Below are 19,283 nucleotides of genomic sequence, written 5' to 3'. Positions count from 1 at the left end.
GCCAGCACCCTCTGTCCCCGTGGGAAAATCTGAGAAGACCCGGAGGTGGACCCGGGGGGCCCTGGGCAGGGGACACACGTCCTCTGAGAGCCCTGTGGGTGGCCAAGCTCGCATTCCACACCATGTGGTCACACAAATGACTGACCAGCCGGAGTGGACAAGACATAAACAGAGACCTCCCCGTCCCCAGTCTTTTCCGTCCGCCTTGGCAGGAAATGAGGTTTTGTAACTTCAAATGGAGAGCTGCATATGCGAAACTGCAGATCTGCTCAGAAATACCCTAACGAGGGCCAAGGGATGCGTCTTCCAGAAACATCCCTGGCAGACATCTCCCCAAACCAGGGTCAGGAGCGCAGAGCTGGGGCTGCCGCACCAGGTGACCCTGAACACGTCAGGGTGCTTCGGGCAACGTTCATCACTTTATCCGTGAGTGAAGCCAGGCTCATTCCCTCTGCCCTCCCGTGAAAAACCGGGAGCAACTTTGGCGGACTGTCTCCTCAACGATTCATGTTAACCTTCTGGCCTGTAAAATTTATTTCTAATTAAACACGTAGTATTTTATTTGAAACAACTTGGTTTGTTCAAAGAAACCATTAGGGGAGTCAGAAGGCAAAGCGCAGACTGGGAGAAAATACTTGCAGCACACGTAACCCAAAAAAGGACTCCGGTCTAGAATATGTAAAGAACGCTCACAAATCAATGACAAAACTCAAACAACCTAATTTAAGAAAATGGGCCAAAAATTTGAACTGGAAGTTCCTGAAGACAGACACCCAAATGACAATGAGCACGTACTTGATGGTCCGTACTGACGGACGCCCGGGTTTTCCTGGACACCTGCTGCAGCAAACACAGGTGCACAAGGGTTTGTCTCAAGGTATGTGTTCAATGCTTCGGGGCCTCCGAGTGGAAGTGTTGGGTCACGTGACAACTCATAACTTTTGAGGAAACTCCAGACTATTTCCCATTGTCCCCACTTTACAGACGAGGGGCCGCAGCTCACAGGAGCCAGGAGCCACGCGGCTGAGTCCAGACCTGGAACCTCAGGATCCTCTCCGTCATCTTGGTAACGCATTCCTCGTCCACGGGGGACTTGGCCTGCAGGCTGATCGTGTTGTCCCAACCAGGAACCTAAGTATGGGAGAAAAGTCCCCAGGACCCCTGGTCAGCCTGTGGAGCTCAAGGACACCCCCGAGCCACTCCGCTCCCAGCCAGGTCCTTCCTCCTGCAAAGAGCTCCCAGGGGAGAGACAGACCCTCATCCACAGCTGGACGGAGGTGAGATGGGGGGCTGCTGTGGACAACGGTCAGCAGGTCCTCAAAAAGCTCAACATGGACTCATCATATGACCCAGTGACTCCACTCCTGAGTGTCCACCCCAGGAAAGTACACACACATCCCGGTAAATACTGGACATAGCGTTCACGGCAGCCAGAACGTGGGAATAATGCTGACGTCCATCAGGTTAAGGAAGGACACACGACGGGTCCGCTGCGCACGCGCACGTCCACAGATGACCGTGTCCACCGCGCACGCGCACGTCCCTCGGCCGCCAATAGGAACAAGACGCCCACACCCGCGGCCCCGCGGACGGACCCTGAACACACGACGCTCAGGGAGGGACCCAGACACGAGAGGCCACACGTGAGTGATCCCATTTATCTGAGGTCCCTAAAATAAGCAAATTCATAGAGACAGCAAGTAAATACAGGTTACCTGGGGCTGAGGAGGGGGGTGACTGCTAATGGGGGCGGATTTCCTTTTGGAGTCAGAATGTTCTGGAAGTTGATAGAGGTGATGGTTGCATAACCTCGTGAATGTACGAGAAACCCCTGAATCATACACTTTAAGAAGCCCAGCGGTCAGTTTTATGTTATGTGAATTTTGCCACGATGTTTAAAAGTGGGACAATGAAGGTGGCTGCCGGCGGCTGTCAGAGTGCGAGGGTGGGCGCTGCCCGCGGTCACGCACGGGGCCAGGCGGGCCCTTCTCAGGGGCTGGCCATGCTCTCCATTGTCATTGTGGCCGCTCCAGAAAGCAGGGGGGAGCCTCGGTGGAGAGGCATCGTCAGTGTCACCGTGTCACAGCGCGATGGCTCCCCCACCCCCGGACAGGAGGGAGGGACAGAAGTCAGGCGGACGGCAGCGCCCCCCGCCCTCCACCCCTTCTCCACCTCCATTACGTCATCCAGTAAACACTTATTTAGCACCTACTGTGTGCGGGCCTGGGCTGGTGCTCCATTGGGTGACCTCGCGTTAGGTCAGTGCAGAGGGAGGCCCGATCCTGAGGGTCTCACCTCTGGCGGCAGCCTGAGACCTGAACCCAGCGGCCCCTCCCCCGGCCCCTCCCCCCCGCTGGCACTCCGTGCAGCTGCGCGGCCTGGGTCCTGCAGGTGGCCTCTCTCTGGGCCTGCGGGTCTTGGTCTGTGACCTGAGAGCCTGCCTCACAGGCTCACTTACTCAGCCAGAAGTTACTGAGCAGCTACTACGTGATAAGGGGGGAGTTGGGCGGAGCCTCGAAGGGGGTGCGGGATCAAGTTGAAGGGGCATTTGGGGAAGAGTGTACTAGGCGGAGGGCACCGCGGGTACAAAGGGCCTGAGCCTCAGGTGCACCGGGCGTCCGGCAGGAGCAGCGAGGAGGCCCGTGTTGAGTGGAACAGAACGAGCGATGGGGAGAGAGGGAGCGGGCCGTGCAGGGTCCCGGGGGAGGCACCGCGGAGCCCCGGAGGGCCGCGGGCAGAGCTGGCACCTGCTCGAGCCGGTGCTCGCCGGCGCCCTCTGGCGGCCGCGGGGAAACAGACCGTGAGCGGGGCTCAGGGGAGGGGGCTGGTCCCGGACCGGTGTGGGGTCCAGTGGGGCCGTGGGGGTACAGTGGCGGGGGGGGGGGGGGGCGCTTGCTGAGGGGCCCCCTGGCCCTGCTCCACTCTGCCTCCCTCTTAACCCCACAGAACTCCGTCCAGTGAGCCCCTAGAATTCTCCGATGTTGCCAGAGGCTCTTTGCCACATGAACTCTCCAGGGAGAGCTCAGCAAATCCCCAGCAGGAAACCAATGCAGGAAATACAGTTCGCAGAGTCAGGACTGGGGACAGAATGATACATTGTCGTTTAAATTAAGACAAAAGAATGCGTGTGCGCGTGTGTGTGTCTGTGTGTGTGTAACTAAAACGACGCTGTGAGTTTTAATACACCGACTTCTCAGTTTTGCGATTTTTTTTCCAACTACTTCAATGTTCTAGAAAAAATTAATTGAGGGGATTTCAAATACAGAGAAACATGTATAAAGGGCATGATTTTCTCTAATATGGCTTGGTAAGTCTCTGTCCACCACCACTTCCCTCTTCGATATCTCCACCAGCCTAGGGGCATTTTGTGGGACCGGGACCACCCTGACCCCTACCTGGGCCCTAAAGGGGCTCTGAAAATGCCTGCCAGTTAGAGCCGCGGGAACTTGAAAGAGGCAGTAGGCGGGTTTCCCTGGGGAGAGGGGAGAGCTGGTGCAGCAATGTTTATGTTGTGCCGCCCCCTGGTGGCAGTGTGCATTTGCTCTCAGCCTCAACCCAGGGTAATTGGTCGTTAAGTCCCTGGTTGTCTGGTGAGGATTCATTTATTTACTTTGTCAATAGCGACAGGAGTGAAGAGCCAACATTTTTCCAGCATTGACCGTTGGCCAGGTGCCTGGTAACCCTCAAAATGTACCACTCCCTCCCCCCCCCCCCAGGCGCCCCAGGCTGAGGGAAGAGAGGAGCCTCGGGCAGGATCACGGAAGGTTTCCTGGCAGAGCTGGGACTTGAACCTGCGGGCTCTCAAGAGTGAAGGGAAACTGAAGTCCCAGTTTGGGTCCTGGAACCAGCTGAGCCTGAAGCCGGTGCTACTTTGACTTTCCAGTTATACAACCCGGTAAATTCTTGTTTTGTCAAAGCCCGTGACCTGAGTTGGCTTCGTCTTCTCTTGTGATCAAAAGCCCCGAGGGCCTCTGCCCAAACCAGCTTCAGTACCAACCCCAGCCACTGCTGGGCCGTCATGTGACCTCTGGGAGTTATTTGACCTCTGATCTCTCATGGCCTCAGGGGGTGTAGGTGGGATTAAATGAGCTGTGGGCCTTCACCAAAGCCGCAGTGTCACTGATCGTAGGGGCCACCGACATTTTAGGCTCTAGACACTCAGGGCTTTCCCATCACTTGGAAGGCCCATCTCGTGAGTGTTGGAAGAGCGCTCCCGTGGTGGTGTGGGTGGAGAGGGTTCTCACACAGCGTGGTCTGGGGGCCTTTCCACACGCACAAGTGTCACGGGCCAGAGATCGGCCCCCAAAGATACCAGATCCCAATCGCAGGAAACTGCAAATGTTACTTTATTTAGAAGACATGTCTTGGGGCGCCTGGGTGGCTCAGTCGGTTAACCGGCCGACTTCGGCTCAGGTCACGATCTCGCGGTCCGTGAGTTCGAGCCCCGCGTGGGGCTCTGTGCTGACCGCTCAGAGCCTGGAGCCTGTTTCGGATTCTGTGTCTCCCTCTCTCTCTCTGACCCTCCCCCGTTCATGCTCTGTCTCTCTCTGTCTCAAAAATAAATAAACGTTAAAAAAAAAAAAAAAAAAAGAAGACATGTCTTTGCGGACGTGACCGGGGGCCTTGAGGTGGGCACGTTTTCCTGGAGGACCCAGGCGGGCGCTGACTGGCGGTACAGGGAGGTCTGGCGCCCCCAGCCGGGTGATGGCGTCCGGCCTCCAGGGCTACGGGGACAGGTCCTGATGCCCCGCGCGTGGTGGCCCCGAGACACACACAGCAGCGCTCCAGGCAGCAGAGAGACGCCGGGGAGCGGCACCCACCGGCCACGCGCCCACGGGCCATGCTAGCTCCACGGGGGGACGTCTGGCAGGCGCCGGAAACCGCCCGGATCCGCCCACGTCGCAGACCGGCACGCCGAGGGAGCGGAGACCCGGGTGGCCGCCCGCTCAGCGTGACCTCGCTTAGCGCAGCCAGTCGCACCGCGAAGGCCCTGCTTCCGTGGAAGGTCACGGTCCGCGGTTTGGGGGGGACGCGAATTTGGGGGTCCCTGTTTAACCCGTGACAGCAGCCGCCTTCGCAGAGTGGGGAGCGGACACCCTCAGACGGGAGGCCTGCTTTTCACTGTGAATTGGGTCGTGCTGGAAAGACTCGGGCCCGGGCACAGGCTCAGGGGGTGTGACGCCCCGTGGCCTTCAGCGCGCCGGCCGCGAGCCGCGAGGACGGAGTCAGGTGTGGCTCCATAAAACCCAGTCCACCCTGGCGGGAGAACAGGGAGTTCTCCAGGCACGTGAGAACACCAGATTTTAATGAAAATGTCCTGATGTTTAAATTTGGCAAATTCTTTGAAATTCTTGTTTTTTTTAATGATTTTAATTATTTTTGAGAGAGAGAGAGAGAGAGAGAGAGGGAGAACGTAAGCGGGGGGAGGGGCAGAGAGAGTGGGAGACACAGAATCCGAAGCAGCTCCAGGCTCCGAGCTGTCCGCACAGAGCCCGACGCGGGGCTCGAACTCACAGACCGTGAGGTCATGACCTGAGCTGAAGTCGGACGCTTAACTGAGCCACCCAGGCGCCCCGAAAGACTCTTAAAAGTGTAAAACACTAATGGCCACGTAAGAGAAGCCTGTGTTCTCAATCCAGCCCTCCGGCCACCAGTGTGGGACCCCAGGGGTGAGGCATTCCTGCTCACTTCATTTCATCTGCCCATAAATCCTGTGAGCGAAGAGTTACCCCCCTTTTCTGACAGGGAAACTGAGGTTTGGACAGACAAAATGCCTGGTTAACTTACGGCAGCCCAATGAGTAGCAGCAGGGGGTGAGGTTCGAGCCCAATCTCTGCCAACAGAGCCCACGCCCTAAACCCCACCTTAGGTCTTCTCAGGATGACCAGAATTCTGAGGTGGCCCAAGACCCCTGCCCCCAGTGACACACCCTGTGTAACTCTGTGATTGTGGGTGGGATTTGGTAAAAGTGGGCGGCTTTTTCAGATGTAATTAAGGTCCCCGAATCAATTGACTTTTGAGTTCATCAAAAGGGAGATCCTGCCAGGTGGGCCTGACCTAATCAGGAGAGCCCTAGAAAGGCCAGAGTGAAGCAACCGGTCAGGTTGTGAACTGTCTGTGAAGGGGCCTTGGGACAAGCACGAGCGTGGGGTGGCCAGCAAGAAAACCGGGACCTCGGCCCTACGAGAGTAGGGAGATAGTTCCAGCAACAAAGGAGCTGGGAAGCGGGTCCTTCCCCAGTGGCGCCTTTGCGCAGGCGGCCCCGTGGGGCCCTGAGCCGAGGCCCCGACACCCGGTGCTGGACTTCCGACCCCCGCAGACCCTGAGAAATGGGCGTTGTTGGAAGCAGCTAAGTGTGTGTCAATTCGTTACCAACTAACACAGTCAACTTGATAACCAGTGTCTAGTTTTTACGTTTTGCACTGACGCATCCTGAGGGTCGGCGGTGAAATTTCCGGATGAGCCCCGTTCGTCCCTCCTGCCCCCGCTCACTGCTGTGCTCACTCGTGCGTGCGGCCCCAGGCCCGTCTTGAAGACGCGGGCGCCCTCCGCTCTGGCGAGAGTGCTTTCTCCGGGTCCCGGGCGAGCAGGGAGCTCCGCCCCTTTTCTCCTGCTCGCGCAAACCGCGGGTGCCTTCGTGCCCGAGGGCTGGACGACGTGGCGGCCCCACGTGCCCCGCGCCCGGGGCCTGGCGGCTCCGCAGCGCCCTGTGCTGCCTCGGGGCAGGGGCGTTTGAAGCGCCTGCACCCGGGTGCCCTCTCCGAGGTTTCTCGGGGGAACCAGGAGGTGGCCAGAGTTAGCCAATAAAAGTACAGGGCGTCCAGTAAGTTTTAACTTCGGGTAAACCATGAGCGATTGTTAAAAGCACAAGTATGTCCCCAGTACGGCACGGGGCGCACTTCAAGTATGCCATCCGCCGTTGGCCTGAAATTCAAATTTAGCCGAGCGTCCTGAATTTTAGCGCAGCCGGGCGGCCACCCCCGCCAACAGAGCCCTGGCTTCACTTGTGTGAGCGAGGGGCCCCTGCACCCCCCCCCCCCCACCGGGCTGGTCACGGCTGCAGGAGCCCGCCCCGCTGCCCCCCCACCTCCTGGATGAGCCCGGCCCCCTGCCCCCACTCCTGGATGTGCCCGCCCCCTCCACCCCCCCCCGCTGAGCCCCCCCCCCGCCCCCCTTCCCTGTTGAGCCCCCCCCGCCCTCCCCCATGGATGAGCCCGCCCCCCCCCCCCCCCCCCCCCCCGCCACAGCTGCTGGAGCCCGCCCCCTCCACCCCCTCCACCCCCTCCCCCACCCACCGAATCGCCAGCGCTGGGAGCAGCTGGAGTCTGAGCCACCACCCGCTGGGATGGTTGTTACGGAGCAAACCTGCGGGATCCGCGTCCCGTCCGCACCGCGCGCAAGCTGGAGTGGATTATGTAAGAGCGGCTCCCGACTCCCCCCGAGGCAGCTCAGAAGCCGGCCGGAGGGAGGAGCACGTTTTAGTTGGAAACGTGGTTTGTATTCCAGCCTTTCTAAGGGCCTCCCTTCCGGGATCATAATACACGTGGGAGAACGTCTGTCCCCTTGCACGAGAGAATGAGGGGCCGCCAGGGACGCCTGCGGTGAGGTCGCCTCCCAGACAGACCCTCCCCTTTGGGGTCCCACTGAGACTCAGGAGACCTGGCAGGGGAGCGAATTCCCTCCCCGCTCCTGAGGGGTCGGCCGTGGATGAAGAATGAAACACAGGTGAGTCACAGACGCAGGACGTCCCGCCCGCACCCACGCCACCCAGAGTCTCGGAGGACGCGGCTCGCCGTCCGGCATTTCTAGTTATTTTAAGCTGGCAAGTCGTGGGCTCCTCTGGGTGGTTCCCAAGGGCCTCCGTGTGCCTTCAAGAGACCGAACACTTTTCCTTTAGCGTTTTAAAGATCTTGGCAAAATGCACATAACACAAAACGTATCACTCTAACCCTTTCCGAGCACACAGCTCAGCGGCGTCAAGCACACTCACGCTGTCCTGCACCCGCCCCCCCACCCGCTTCCAGAACTTTCCATCTCCCCAGACTGAGACTGTCTCCATGAAGCAACGGACTCCCCGCCCCTGCCCCACCCCTGGCTCCCACCGTCTATTCTCTGGCTCTGTGAACGGGACTCCTCTGGGGACCCCCGTGAGAGGGGTCGCGCGGGGCGTGTCCTTCTGTGTCTGGCTCCTGTCACCGCGCACAGTGGCCTCCGGGTCCCTCCACGCGGTGGCAGGTGGCAGGACGTCCTTCCTCCCTGGGGCTGGGTCCCATTCCGGCGTGGGGATGGACACATTGTGTTTGTCCTTCATCCACGGAGGGACCCTGGGCTGCTCCCCTTTCGCTGTTGTGACTCGTGCCTCCGTGACCACGGTGGTGCCAGTATCTCTTCAAGTCCCTGGTTCCCGTTCTCTTGGGGACAGACCCAGACGTGGAACCTCCGGGTCACATGGCTGTTGTGTGTTTAGCTTCTTGAGGAACTCGTGTTCATTTTGTCGGTCAGGCTGAACACACAAGGTCTGCTTCCCCGCCCACATTGCGGGCCCCCCAGGTGGCCCTGGTCACCCAGGCAGGGGGCGGCGTGGGTGGGGACACGGCCATCATGCACCCGTGGAACATTCAAGTCTCTGCTCCACCTGGTGGCCCTTGGCTGGGGGAGCGGGACGCGTGTCTCCTGCGTGGGCACCGTCCCAGGGTCGGCATCGAGGGCCGACATCGCCTCTCGAATGGGGTGGCCCCAGGGGCTGCGGACACTGTGTCCTGGAGGGTCCCCTGTCCCCGACTGAGCCCCCGTGGGGACAGACGCGGCCCAAGGGAGCCGGCAGGTTGCAGACGAATCTCCCGCTGTGCCCAGACCCTGGTCTGGATGGCAGGGTGGGGGGCCCCGTGGACGTGACCGGTGGCCCCGCCCCCCACCCCGAGGCAGCGGGGCCACAGGCAGACCCACGCTGGGGAAGCCGTTTCTGAACCTTCCTCGTGGCACCCACCGGACAGGGCAGGATTCAAGGGCAGAGCAAGTATGTGGGGGGACAGACAGACCGCGTTGGGGGAGGACATCACTCCCTGCAGTGGCTCTCTCTGTGTTTTGGGGGAACCTTCACAGGCCACGGTGCTGGGGGCATTATGGGGGTCAAAGGACAGTCTACTGAGACCAGAGAGCTGGTCCCACCAGGGGCGGGGGCCCTCTGACCTAGAGGACTCATGAATGTACCCCTCCGTGACATGACCTGTGTGCAGAGAAGTGCGGCCGGGCCAGGGGGGTTACAGAAGGGCCCAGGCCATAGGGGAGCCCAGCCCTCCCCACCTCAGCTGGGTGCCTTGTGCACGGCCTGTGCAACAGTCCCAGGAGGCCCTGAGCAGAGGCCGGGGAAGGTTAACCGGGACAGGGGACAAGGAGACTCTGTGTGGTGGGCAGCATAAGGTCCCCAAAGACGTCCCCATTCCTGGTCCTCAGACCTGCAGACCTGTCGCCTCACGTGGCAGAGAGGACCTTTGTCAAGGCCCCCGAGGTGGGGGTGACTCTGGGTGCCCTGGGGACCCAGCATCCTCACGAGAGGGAGGCAGAGAGCCCGGCGACCCTGTGCTGCGAGGATGAGGAGGGGCCGCGGGCCCAGGATGCGGCGCCTCTGGAAGCTGGGAAAGTGAGGAGACGGTCCCCGGGTCCCGGGGGAACCGGCCCTGCCCATTCCCAGGTGTTAGGACTTCTGAGCCCAGAGCCATCGAACCAGTCGTTCGGGCAGCGCCCCCACCCTGGAGGTCCCGACTCAGGGAGGGTGGTGGCAGGCCCGCTGGCACCAGGTGGCTGACCCGGCAGGAGACGGCGAGCCTCTGAGGTGCCTCCCTGAAGGATGGGTGGGGCCCGCACTCTGACACAGGACAGACTGTAGGAATCCGGGACGCAGGGACCCCCGGCCCCGGCCCAGGCCCTGCTTGTGGACACAGACCTCGCCTCCTCCCTCGGACTGGGGCCCTGCCTCCTCCCTCGGCCTGTCTCTGCTCTACCCTGAAGAGCCCCTCCCAGCCCGCCCCGGGCCCCCACGGCCCCACCCCCGCCCAGCTATTTCAGGCTTTTGCCTCCTGGGCTGGCGGGGGCGGCCACCGCAGGATTTCTGGAACTAGCCTCCTCGGTTTTCCCTGCAGCGGCCGAGGAGAGGGGGAGCGGGAGGGGCCTGGAGGCTGAGGCCGGCCATCCCTGTGCGTGGAGGGGAAACCGAGGCACAGGAGCTCTGGGGACCCCCAAGGCCACCCCGAGGATGGCTGCAGAACTAGGGTTTGGGTCCAGCGTTCACACCCTGCCCAGAATGATCTCGTCTCTCAGGTGGGAGGATAGAATGCACACAGGGCCCAACCAGTGACCTCTCCAACCTCCCCGGACACCAGGGACGCTGTTGGAGGGCCACACGGGGGACCCACTGGCCTCGCCCACTGGCCAGGCACTGACGCTGTCACTGCTGGGCCGCGGTGGGGGGGGGGGCACAGAGCACGTGGGTCCCCTTCAGCCCTCTTCTCTGCCGGGGGCGGGGGGGGGGGTAACCCCACAGGGCTGTAATTCAGAGATTTGCTGGGTGTGCCACGCGGGGGTGGGGTTGGGGGGCAACACAGAGGCCCTCAGACTGGGTGCTCCTCCCTCAGACCTGCGGCTCCCCCAGGGACCAGCCCCACCGCCCTCAGACTAGCAGGGACGATCACATCTGGACCTGGGGGTGGGGGGCGGCTGGTCTCCTCCCATTTGGGGCCCAAAGTGTTTGGCAAAGTCTTAGAAGCAGAATCGAGAGACCTCCCGTTCCATCCCCAGCATTACACACAGAAAACACAACAATGTCTCCAGGAAGATAAGAACAGGAAAGAGAACCATCAGGGCTGAAAATGCATCCGGCCTCGGGGTTGTCGGCCCTGATCTGGGGGGGGGAGGGGGTTGGGAGGGGGCGGGGGGGGGGAGTTTAAACAGGCACCTGTTTCCTAAGGGAAGTGGGGCTCCGGATGGGCCAGCAGACCCCCCAGGGCAGGCCCGGGGCGCCCGGCTCAGGCCTTGCCCTCGTTGGCGTAGATACGGGCTTCCCAGCACCTGGCCTTGGCATTGGTGTGGCGGGTGACCCGTGTGGCCTCAAGGACCTGCAGGAGAGGCACAGAGTCCCCGTCAGGGTCCTGACCCCTGGACGCCGTCCCCCACTGCCAGCTCGTAGGAGAGATCTAGAACAGGAGGGAAGCAGGCCATCCCCTCCTCCGATTTAGACCCCCTACCCCTGGTAATAGTGTCAAGGAGCGTGGTAGCTCACCCTGAGACCCACGGCAGGTCCGCTGCCAGCTCTGGCATTTTGGACCCAGTTCATAAACGAATCCACAAAGGCAGTAAAGCGGCCGCTCTCACGCACTGCCCCGTGAGCCTCCTTCTGTGTCTGGCCCAGACCCTCACGCCCCGGCTGCGGACCTCTCCCACGGTCTGTGCCCACGGCAAGCCCCCCCCCGAGCGGCTCCCAGCAGAACCCACTCAGGCAGGCTCGGGCCGCACCGCCACGAGAAGGGCACCTGATGGCTCTGAGGCCGCGGCGGAGGGCCCAGGGGCCCACTCACCTCCGAGTTGATGTGGTCGGAGGCGCTGAGGCTGGCATACTGTGGGAAACGAAGGCACGTGAGCCCCGGGGCCTGGGACTCCACGCCCGGCCCCCTGGGCCCCCACTAGGGGTGGAGGGGAGGGAGCTCCTCGGCCACCGCGGCCCCCCAGACTCAAAGCTGTGCGCAGCCTGCTTCCCCTGCGCTGCCCCCTCCCTGAAGCCTCGAGGCTCTCTCTGCAAACTCGTCACAAGGGAGACGGCCAACGTTTTCTGAGCTCCTGCAGCCCGGGCCCCGTCCCAGGGCTCAGAGGGGGCTGTTCTTACGACCACGCGCATTTTACAGAGGAGGGGACTGAGGGTCAGAGAGGATTTGCCCAGCACGACGGGCCAGCAAGTGGCAGGACCGGACTTGAGCCGGGTCACTGGGCTCCCACGCGGTGCCCCGAGCCGCCAGAGCAGGCGGTGAGGCTAGACGCGGCGTGGTTCCCCCTGGTGGCTCGGAGCTCCCCCCCCTCCCCACGTCCAGGGAGGAGACGACCTCAGGGGGACCACTGCGGGGGGCGGAGTCGGGTCTGGGCTCGAGTCCCCGTGTGGGGCAGCACCGCCTGATGCTGGCCGTGGCGACTCGAGCTTTCTCTGAAGAGCGTGTGGCAAGACGGACGTGGCTCTGAGACGGTGCAGGCGTGGCCCGCAGAGCCCCGTGCACGTCACCCGCACATGCTGCGCAGTGATGACGGTATGACGGTGCTCATCAACTGTCACTGTCGTCCTCAAAGCAGAGCCCGTCCGTCAGACTGACTCAGGGGGACGCCCTCAGGGTGGGGACCCTGCTCGGGGGCCTCCGACAGACAAAGGGACACGCGCTGTGCACCCCCGTGGGGAAGAGGCAGAGGCGCAGCCACCCGCAGGCAGCGGGGGCGTCGGGCTTCAACCCAGGTCCTGCCCGCGTCTCGCTCTGCCCCCCTGTGGCCCCAACAGGCTCCGGACTCACCCGCGGCTCCTTCCTTTTCTTCTGCTCGGGAGCACCCGCCACGCCTGACAGGTGGATGGGGGGGAAGAAGTGGGGCTCGGACACGGAGTAGCTGCCCGTGACGCCTGCGCGGGGAGAGGGGGGCGTCAGGAGGGTCCCGGGGACCCTCGGCCAGACCCCAGCCCGGGAGGCTCCGAGTCCCTGGCCGCGAGGAAACCGGACAACGGACAGACAGACGGGCAAAGCACGGGCCGTCGGGGGGACGAACTGGGCAGCAGCGGACGGCGGGGGACACGACACCCTCGAACCTTCGCACCCCTGACAAGGCAGAGTGGACGTCCGCCTCCAGAATCCGCAGCTCAGGTACAGAGACCGGCCGCCGGAGCCCCCCAGGTGTTCCCAGCCCCTGCGCCCGCCCCCCGCCCCTCACCGGAAGCCGCGGAGGAGCTCCTGGAGCCGGCGGGCTCGTCGTCGTCGTCGTCGTCGGGCGGCGGGGAGAAGACCTCAGGAAAGAGGGCCTGCCTCCGCTCCTCGGCCACCTCCCGCTCGCGCTGCAGGACGCTCTCCACCTCCTTCTCCAGCAGCTCGGACGACTGGGACCTCTGCAGCGTCGACGCCAGGATCCCCCTGCCCTCCCAGCCTGGGACGCGGGGGGCCGCGGCCTGCAGGGGCCCGTCTGGGACCCTGAACCGCAGGGGCCGCAGGCAGAAATGCTCCTGCCGGATGACCCCTCTCTTGGCCGGCGGGGGTCCCTCGCGGGGCTTGGGGCACTGCGGCTTTGCGCCTGCCGGTTTTCCAGAGGATTCCAAGAGATGCCACGGAGAGCCTGTGGCCTGTGGAGAGCCCACGGCCTCGGCCTCGGCCGCAGAGAGACCCCCGGGCCTGCCGGACGCGTGGAGGGCCGGGCACGCCAGCCGGGGGCTCCCGGGCCGCAGGTGCGGCTGGAGGGCGTCGGCCGGGATGCCGCGGTCCTCCTTCCTCACCGCGGGAGCAGGGCGGGCCGGCCTGTCTTCCGGGGCCAGGCCGAGGACGGAGTCTGAGCTGAGGGCTTTCCTGAGTCCAGGCTGGGGACCCAGGGCCGCCCTGGCAGGTGTGGACGGCTCGCCCAGCTTCAGGCCCTCCCGCCGGTGGTCTTCCTCCCGCTGGCTCTCCTGCACCAAATCCCGCTGCACGTAGAGTGACGGGCGCCCCCTGTCCCGCCGCGGGGCCGAGGCCGGGCTGACCTTGGTCAGCAGTGGCCTGGTGGGTATTTCCACCATCTCCTGCTGGCTGGCCGCCTGCCGTAGCCCTCTCTGCTCTCGCAGGTCTGCCTCCCGCTCCTGGGCCCGCCGGATCTCCCGCTCGATGGGCGTCTCCCCGGGGGGCTCCGGGGACCCCGCTCGGGACCGGGAGCCACGGCCGCCCACAGCCCGGGCACCAGGGGCAGCGGGGAGGCCGCCGGCGCCCCCGTTCTCTCCCGAGACCGCGTCCCTCCCCTGGGGCTTCGGTGGGACGACACACCCGTTGGCCGGGGGCAGCCCGCTCGAGGCCGTGGAGGCCTGACCCACGGCAGGCGGGGCGCACGCAGGGGCCGCCCTAGCTGGAAGGTTCTGGGGGACCGCCGCACCGGCCTGCTCCAGACTCAAGAACTGCCGTCTGGCCGCCAGGAAGTTGATCTGCTCCCTGTCGACCACGTGCTCCTCCGGGGGCCCTGACTGAGCCTGGCCGGGGCTCCCGGGGTCCCCGTGGGCAGGCCTGCCCTGCAGCGTGGCCACCGTGCTGCCCTTCCTGAGTGCCTGGCCCTGGATGACTGCCTGGTGCTCCCGTTCCAGGCTCCGTGGCCGCGTGGGCTGGGCGTCCCTTGGGTGCCGACGGCAGGCCTTCGCCTCCTCTTTCTTGTCACCCTCCCGGCCGAGCCCCCACGGGGCTGGCCGGTCCAGGAAGGCACATGGGCCCCGGGACGCCTTCGGCCCGGCTGCATTCGGCCCGGCCTCTCGGTCAGCAGGCAGGGCCCGTGGCTTGTTCTGGTCCCAGCCGCTGGCCTCAGGCCCCGCGTCCACCGGCTCAAACGTGTAGCCGGTGCCCTCCTCCAGGCCCAGGCCATCCACACGGGGCGAGTGAGGGATGCCGAAGATGGGGTATCTGGTCACTCGGTCCATGGCCTGGGGGACTCAGCTGCCCACGGCTCCGGGCTCACTGGGGGAGGAGAAGGGAACAACGGCCAACACGTCAGGGACCGGGACATAGCCCACGGCCGCTCTCTTGGGGACAGGTGCGATTTCCTTTCCCTCGAAGGCCAAAGTCCCGGCCAAAGGGCCTCTGTGATCACTTCGGGGATGGACGCGTGACCCAGCCTGCCAATGACCTGAAATTCTGGTCCTGAGACTTTGCGATTACCCTGGAAAATCGGAGCCCTCCGCCCCCGGGCTTGTTACCCAGCAAGCGGCCGGGGGCCGCACGTGTGCCCTCACGGACACAGCCTGCTTGGGGGCAGCACTGACGCCAACAGCCGTCCGTAAAACATGCTGTGTGAACTCCTGGATCCAGCCGCACCTGTAGCCCACTCCCGTACTGACTCTCTCAACAGCTTGCCCCGTGAGCGTCTGACATGTCCTGGTGCCCCTGCCCGTTCGTCTCCCGGACTCCTGCTGCTGCCCTCTCCCACCCAGCTCACGTGGCCAGACCCAGGGCCGTCCCCAGGCAGCCCCCCTGGGCCCCCGTGTGCACGAGCGCACCTGCCTGTCTCCCAGGGTGCACACGTTCTGAGGTTTCTCTTGTGATTTCTTTCATCAGCGGGCCTGCCCCTCACTAAGGGATGTCAGGTGGGGAAACTAAGGCTCAGAGAGGGAGGATGGCCGGCAGGGACTCCAGTCTCCTGGTTCCCTCCCCTACACCTGCCTAGAGGGACACTTGGTCCCATCCCGGACAGTCCCCCGCCTCGGTACCATAAAGCCAGGACGGGCTAGGGAACGCCTTGGACCTTGTCCTGCGGGGCCAGGTGAGGCCACGGAGCCTCTGGCCACACCCTGATCCAGTGCCCCAGGGGGCCCTGGCACCTCTCCAAGCCTCGGGATTCTGCTGAGCACAGCTCTGGGGGCCCCCTCCTATGAAGGCACGCACCTGCTCTCCAGGGCCTCCGTCTGACCTCAGCACAAAACCCGGACTTCACAGGGGTCCCTACCCCAAACCTGACCCTCTTCCTCCTCCTCCCGCAGCTCCCTCTGCATTTGTGCTGCTCCACAGCCTTCCTAGCTGCAGCCCACAAGACACCTCCTCCAGGGAGCCCCCCCCCCTCCCCCATTGCCCCTGCTCTTGGAGCCTGTTGTCCGGGCCTCTCCCGCTGCTTGGCCCAGCACCCAGTTTAGGCTTCACCTTCTTACGGCTGAGGAAAGGAACTGGCTGTTCCCAGGTCTTCAAGCAGCCCTTGTCCTTTTCCCATCTCCCAGTTCTATCAGAACCTGCCGCGTTGGGGCCACCTTGCTTGTGAAAGCTGCAGTTCTAAAGAGGAAAACGCAGCCCCGCCCCGAGCTGGAGAGGGGGGGTCAGGCGACATAAAATCGACCATGGGAACCATGTTCTAACTAACGTGTACTAAGCAGGCGTCCGTACGTATCCAATACTGAGACTATCATTAGAAAGGCAACAGGTAAAGACAAGCAAGCCTGGGTAGTAAATCCCAGCCCGCGGGCCACACCACTGCCCGGGACCACACAGCCCCCCTCCCGGAAGATGCCCTCCCGGAAGCCACAGGGGTGGCTACGTCCTTGAGTCTCGTCTTCTGCCACTGGAGGGCCCAGATGAGCACCCCCTCCTGCAGCCAGAATCCAATATACAGCAGGGAGGTGATAAAGACCGGCAAGTTCTCTGCAAACGCTGCTCGTTCCGGGTGCCCAGGACCTGGAGGTCAGGGTCATTTCTGCCACAGACCTGGCTGTGCCTCCAGGCCTCCCCTCCGGCGCCAGCCCGGTGCTGACCCTGAGGGCTGGGCGGGCCTGTCCCCACGCCCTGGAGCTCCCCGGGAAGGGGGGGGGGAGGCAGGTGTGCGAACGGCGATGAAGGAGTGTTTGCCGAGTGGGCAGGTGGACGTACACCCAGCAGGATTTATAGGCCACTTAGGACATTAACTCCGGGGAGGCGGTGGGGGGACCTGCCCAGAGGCTGTCAGTGGGCCTGGGTGGGGACACTGCCTCCTCCTTGGCCCATTCCTCTTGGGTGAGTCACGGAGGCCAGTGGGCGGGGCTCAGGCTGGGTCTTGGGCTCAAGGCCCCGGGGCCCCATCGGCTGGTACCTCCGGCCTCAGTGTCTACACCCGGACCGGAGGTAGAGTCCGCGGGACTTGGGTCCACCCTGGAAGTCTGGCATGTAGCCAGTATACAGTAGGCACCAGATACATGCTCTCACGGTGGCTGCTAATGGTCTTTAAATGCTGGACCCACCACTGCTCTCGGGGTGACCCCGGGGCAGGCGTCCTCTCTTGTGGCACCCCAGTGTCCCCGTCTGCAAGCTGGGCCGATGAGGCCCCCACATGGGGCCCGAAGGGGTAGAGCCCAGGGGGTCAGCCTTTTCGGGGCCTCGGAGGCTCTGCAGGAATGAGGGGTGGTAGCGATCACAGAGCCTCCCGTGTCTCCCGTGGCCCCTCACACACAGCGCCCCACAGCAGTGTCTCATTTGCTCCTCGTAAGAGGCCGCGGCGAGGGGGCCGTTCTTGTCCCCAGTCAACAGCAGAGGGAACCGAGGCCCAGAGAGGGCAGGCTGTTCACCCGAGACCACACAGCCGGCCGCAGAGCAGCAGGTCCCGAGGCCGGAGCCTGCATTCCCAGGCAGCTGCCTCCTCTCCCAGGAAGCCCCCCTCCCCCATTGCCCCTCCCAGCCCCACCCCGTATCACGTCGATACCAGACTGAAACTGGGTTTATGGCCCCTGGTGCCACACATCTGCTTCCTCGGCACTGGCCTCCTGGCCTCGGGCAAAGGCCCGTTGGAAGGGCTAAGGGTCAGAGCAAGGTCACACAGCAAGGAGGGTCCTCCCGGGGCCCTGGCTGGGCAGACGTCAAGCCAACACCTTGAGACACTCAGACTCCGCCCCAGCAGCACGGGTTCCCAGCCAGCCCCCTCACAGGGCCACCCCCCATACCCCCACATGCCTCAACCAGACCCTGCACCCCAGCTGGGCCCGGGGCGGGGCGGGGGGGACTGAGGCACCTCCCTCCCTGCGCCCCGCGGATCCCACAGGTGAGCACAGGCTGCCGACTGACGCGTGAACGCTCGTCCCAGACACAAAGCCCAGTCCACACGGGACCCCCACCCTGCCCCACGCCGGGTCCCGACTCACATGCTGCCCCTGGGCTCCCCGCAGCCTCTGGGCCTGGCTCTGGTGCCGTCGACAGGACAGAGACCGGAATCCCGATGCCCTGCCCACGGGTTGCCAGGGGACAGGGCCCCGCCTGGGGAAGCAGGGGCACCCCCTCCCCCCCGGCCCCACCCAGGCCCGGGAAACAAAGTCCAGAGGAGGAGGGAGAAAGATGATACCCAGGCAGGGAGGACGGCAGGCGCCATGCCCACTGCCTCCCGGCCCCCCGGCCCCCCGGCCCCCAGGCCTCCAGCCCCACAGAGCCGGGACTCACTGGAAAGCTCCTTCCAGCTGCTCTCAGGCCCTCCGGCACCCCAGAGAGGGGCTATCACGCCCAGAGTCACGCAGTAGGTCCTGAACCAGCCCCCCACCCCGTGCTCCAGGCTCAGAACACCCTTTGGGGCTCCTATCCCAGAGAGCCCCTTTCTGGGGCTCGCCCAGCCTGCTAGCCTCTGCGGGGGGTTTCGCTGGGTCGGGGTTCAGATTCCACTTAGCCTCTCTGAGCCTGTCCCCTCCTCTGAAATGGGCATACATCACAGAGCAGGGAGGATGCCCCAGCCACTTCTACATAAAGGACCCAGAGTGCCGGAAAACATGGGCAGGGTGGGCAAGGCTCAGGCCCCCCTGACGGATGGGGGCCCCAAGGCTCAGCATGGGCAGCGGGGCCTGCCGGGCGCTCAGCCATCCAGCCTGATTCTCAGCCAAGGTGCAAGGAACTTGCCGGGGCCGCGGGACCCCGGCGTCTCTGAGGGCCTGGACCTATCGGCCTGGCGGTCAGTCTACAGGGCGGGGACACAGTGGACGGGGCTTTAATCCCCTGCTCTGGGGGGTCTGTCCTGACTGCCTCTCGCCTGGCTGTAGGGACCACCAAGTTCTTCCGATCCTGCCTAAGGGAGGAGGGTCAGTGTGGGACTCGAACCTGAGTTCCCCACCCGCCCCCCCCATCGTATGCTGCTCATACTGGGAAACTGAGGCCCAAAAAGGGCAGAGACTGGATCACCCAGCATGTTGGGACACTGGAGACAAGGACCCAACTGTCCTGCTCCCAGACTGAGGAGGCCTCCCACTCAGGGTTCATAAAGCCCATTGTATAGATAGGCAAACTGAGGCCCAGGGGAGGCAGCAACTTCCAAGATCGCCTAGTGAGACAGAAGTGCGGGACGGCAGCCTCTGTAAACACTTCCCACTGTCCCCCCGCCCGGCTCCCGGGGACCGGTTTCTCTGCAGAGCTTGGGGGCCGTGAACCCAGCACAGGCCATAGAACCAGAGGACTCCACAGTTAGCAGGAAGCAAGTCCTGCCACCACCAGCTGCCCCCTTACCTCCAGGCCTTACCTGCCCAGGTGCCGCTCACGTGGGTGCAGGTGTGGTGGGCACTGGGCACCGGGGTGAGCCCAAGGGAGCCCGGGGCTGTGGTGCAGAAGCCTGCTCCCTCC

The 19,283-nt window shown here is 63.8% G+C and overlaps 1 protein-coding gene and 1 long non-coding RNA gene across 2 annotated transcripts; both read right to left on the bottom strand.

Annotated features, from left to right (window-relative positions):
* Nucleotides 1-700: 700 nt before the first annotated feature.
* On the bottom strand, nt 701-1,538 carry LOC132677021 (uncharacterized). The gene is made up of 2 exons (XR_009609180.3): nt 1,256-1,538; nt 701-1,131 (listed from the first exon to the last, which is right to left on the bottom strand). It is a non-coding gene; the product is annotated as an uncharacterized LOC132677021 (long non-coding RNA).
* Nucleotides 1,539-9,917: 8,379 nt separating this feature from the next.
* On the bottom strand, nt 9,918-19,266 carry MISP (mitotic spindle positioning). Its single transcript, XM_060629649.3, has 5 exons — nt 19,155-19,266; nt 12,952-14,696; nt 12,543-12,646; nt 11,571-11,609; nt 9,918-11,111 (listed from the first exon to the last, which is right to left on the bottom strand). The coding sequence occupies exons 2-5, from the start codon at nt 14,657-14,659 to the stop codon at nt 11,022-11,024; spliced, it is 1,941 nt and encodes a 646-aa protein (XP_060485632.3). The 5' UTR covers nt 14,660-14,696; nt 19,155-19,266; the 3' UTR covers nt 9,918-11,021.
* Between the last annotated feature and the right edge of the window lie 17 nt (nt 19,267-19,283).

The sequence above is a fragment of the Panthera onca genome, chromosome A2, assembly GCF_046562875.1.
Source record: "Panthera onca isolate mPanOnc1 chromosome A2, mPanOnc1 haplotype 2, whole genome shotgun sequence".
Taxonomy (NCBI): Eukaryota; Metazoa; Chordata; class Mammalia; order Carnivora; family Felidae; genus Panthera; species Panthera onca.
The sequence above is the reverse complement of the archived record's forward strand: the minus strand, read 5'-3'. Positions and strand labels throughout refer to the sequence as shown.

Excerpts from the sequence above, each read along its gene's own strand:
- MISP (XM_060629649.3), bottom strand. The coding sequence starts at position 14,659 with ATGGACCGAGTGACCAGATACCCCATCTTCGGCATCCCTCACTCGCCC. Across the intron at positions 11,610-12,542 it reads AGAAAAGGAAGGAGCCGCGG|TATGCCAGCCTCAGCGCCTC; the intron begins GTGAGTCCGGAG and ends CGTTTCCCACAG. Across the intron at positions 11,112-11,570 it reads CCGACCACATCAACTCGGAG|GTCCTTGAGGCCACACGGGT; the intron begins GTGAGTGGGCCC and ends CCTCTCCTGCAG.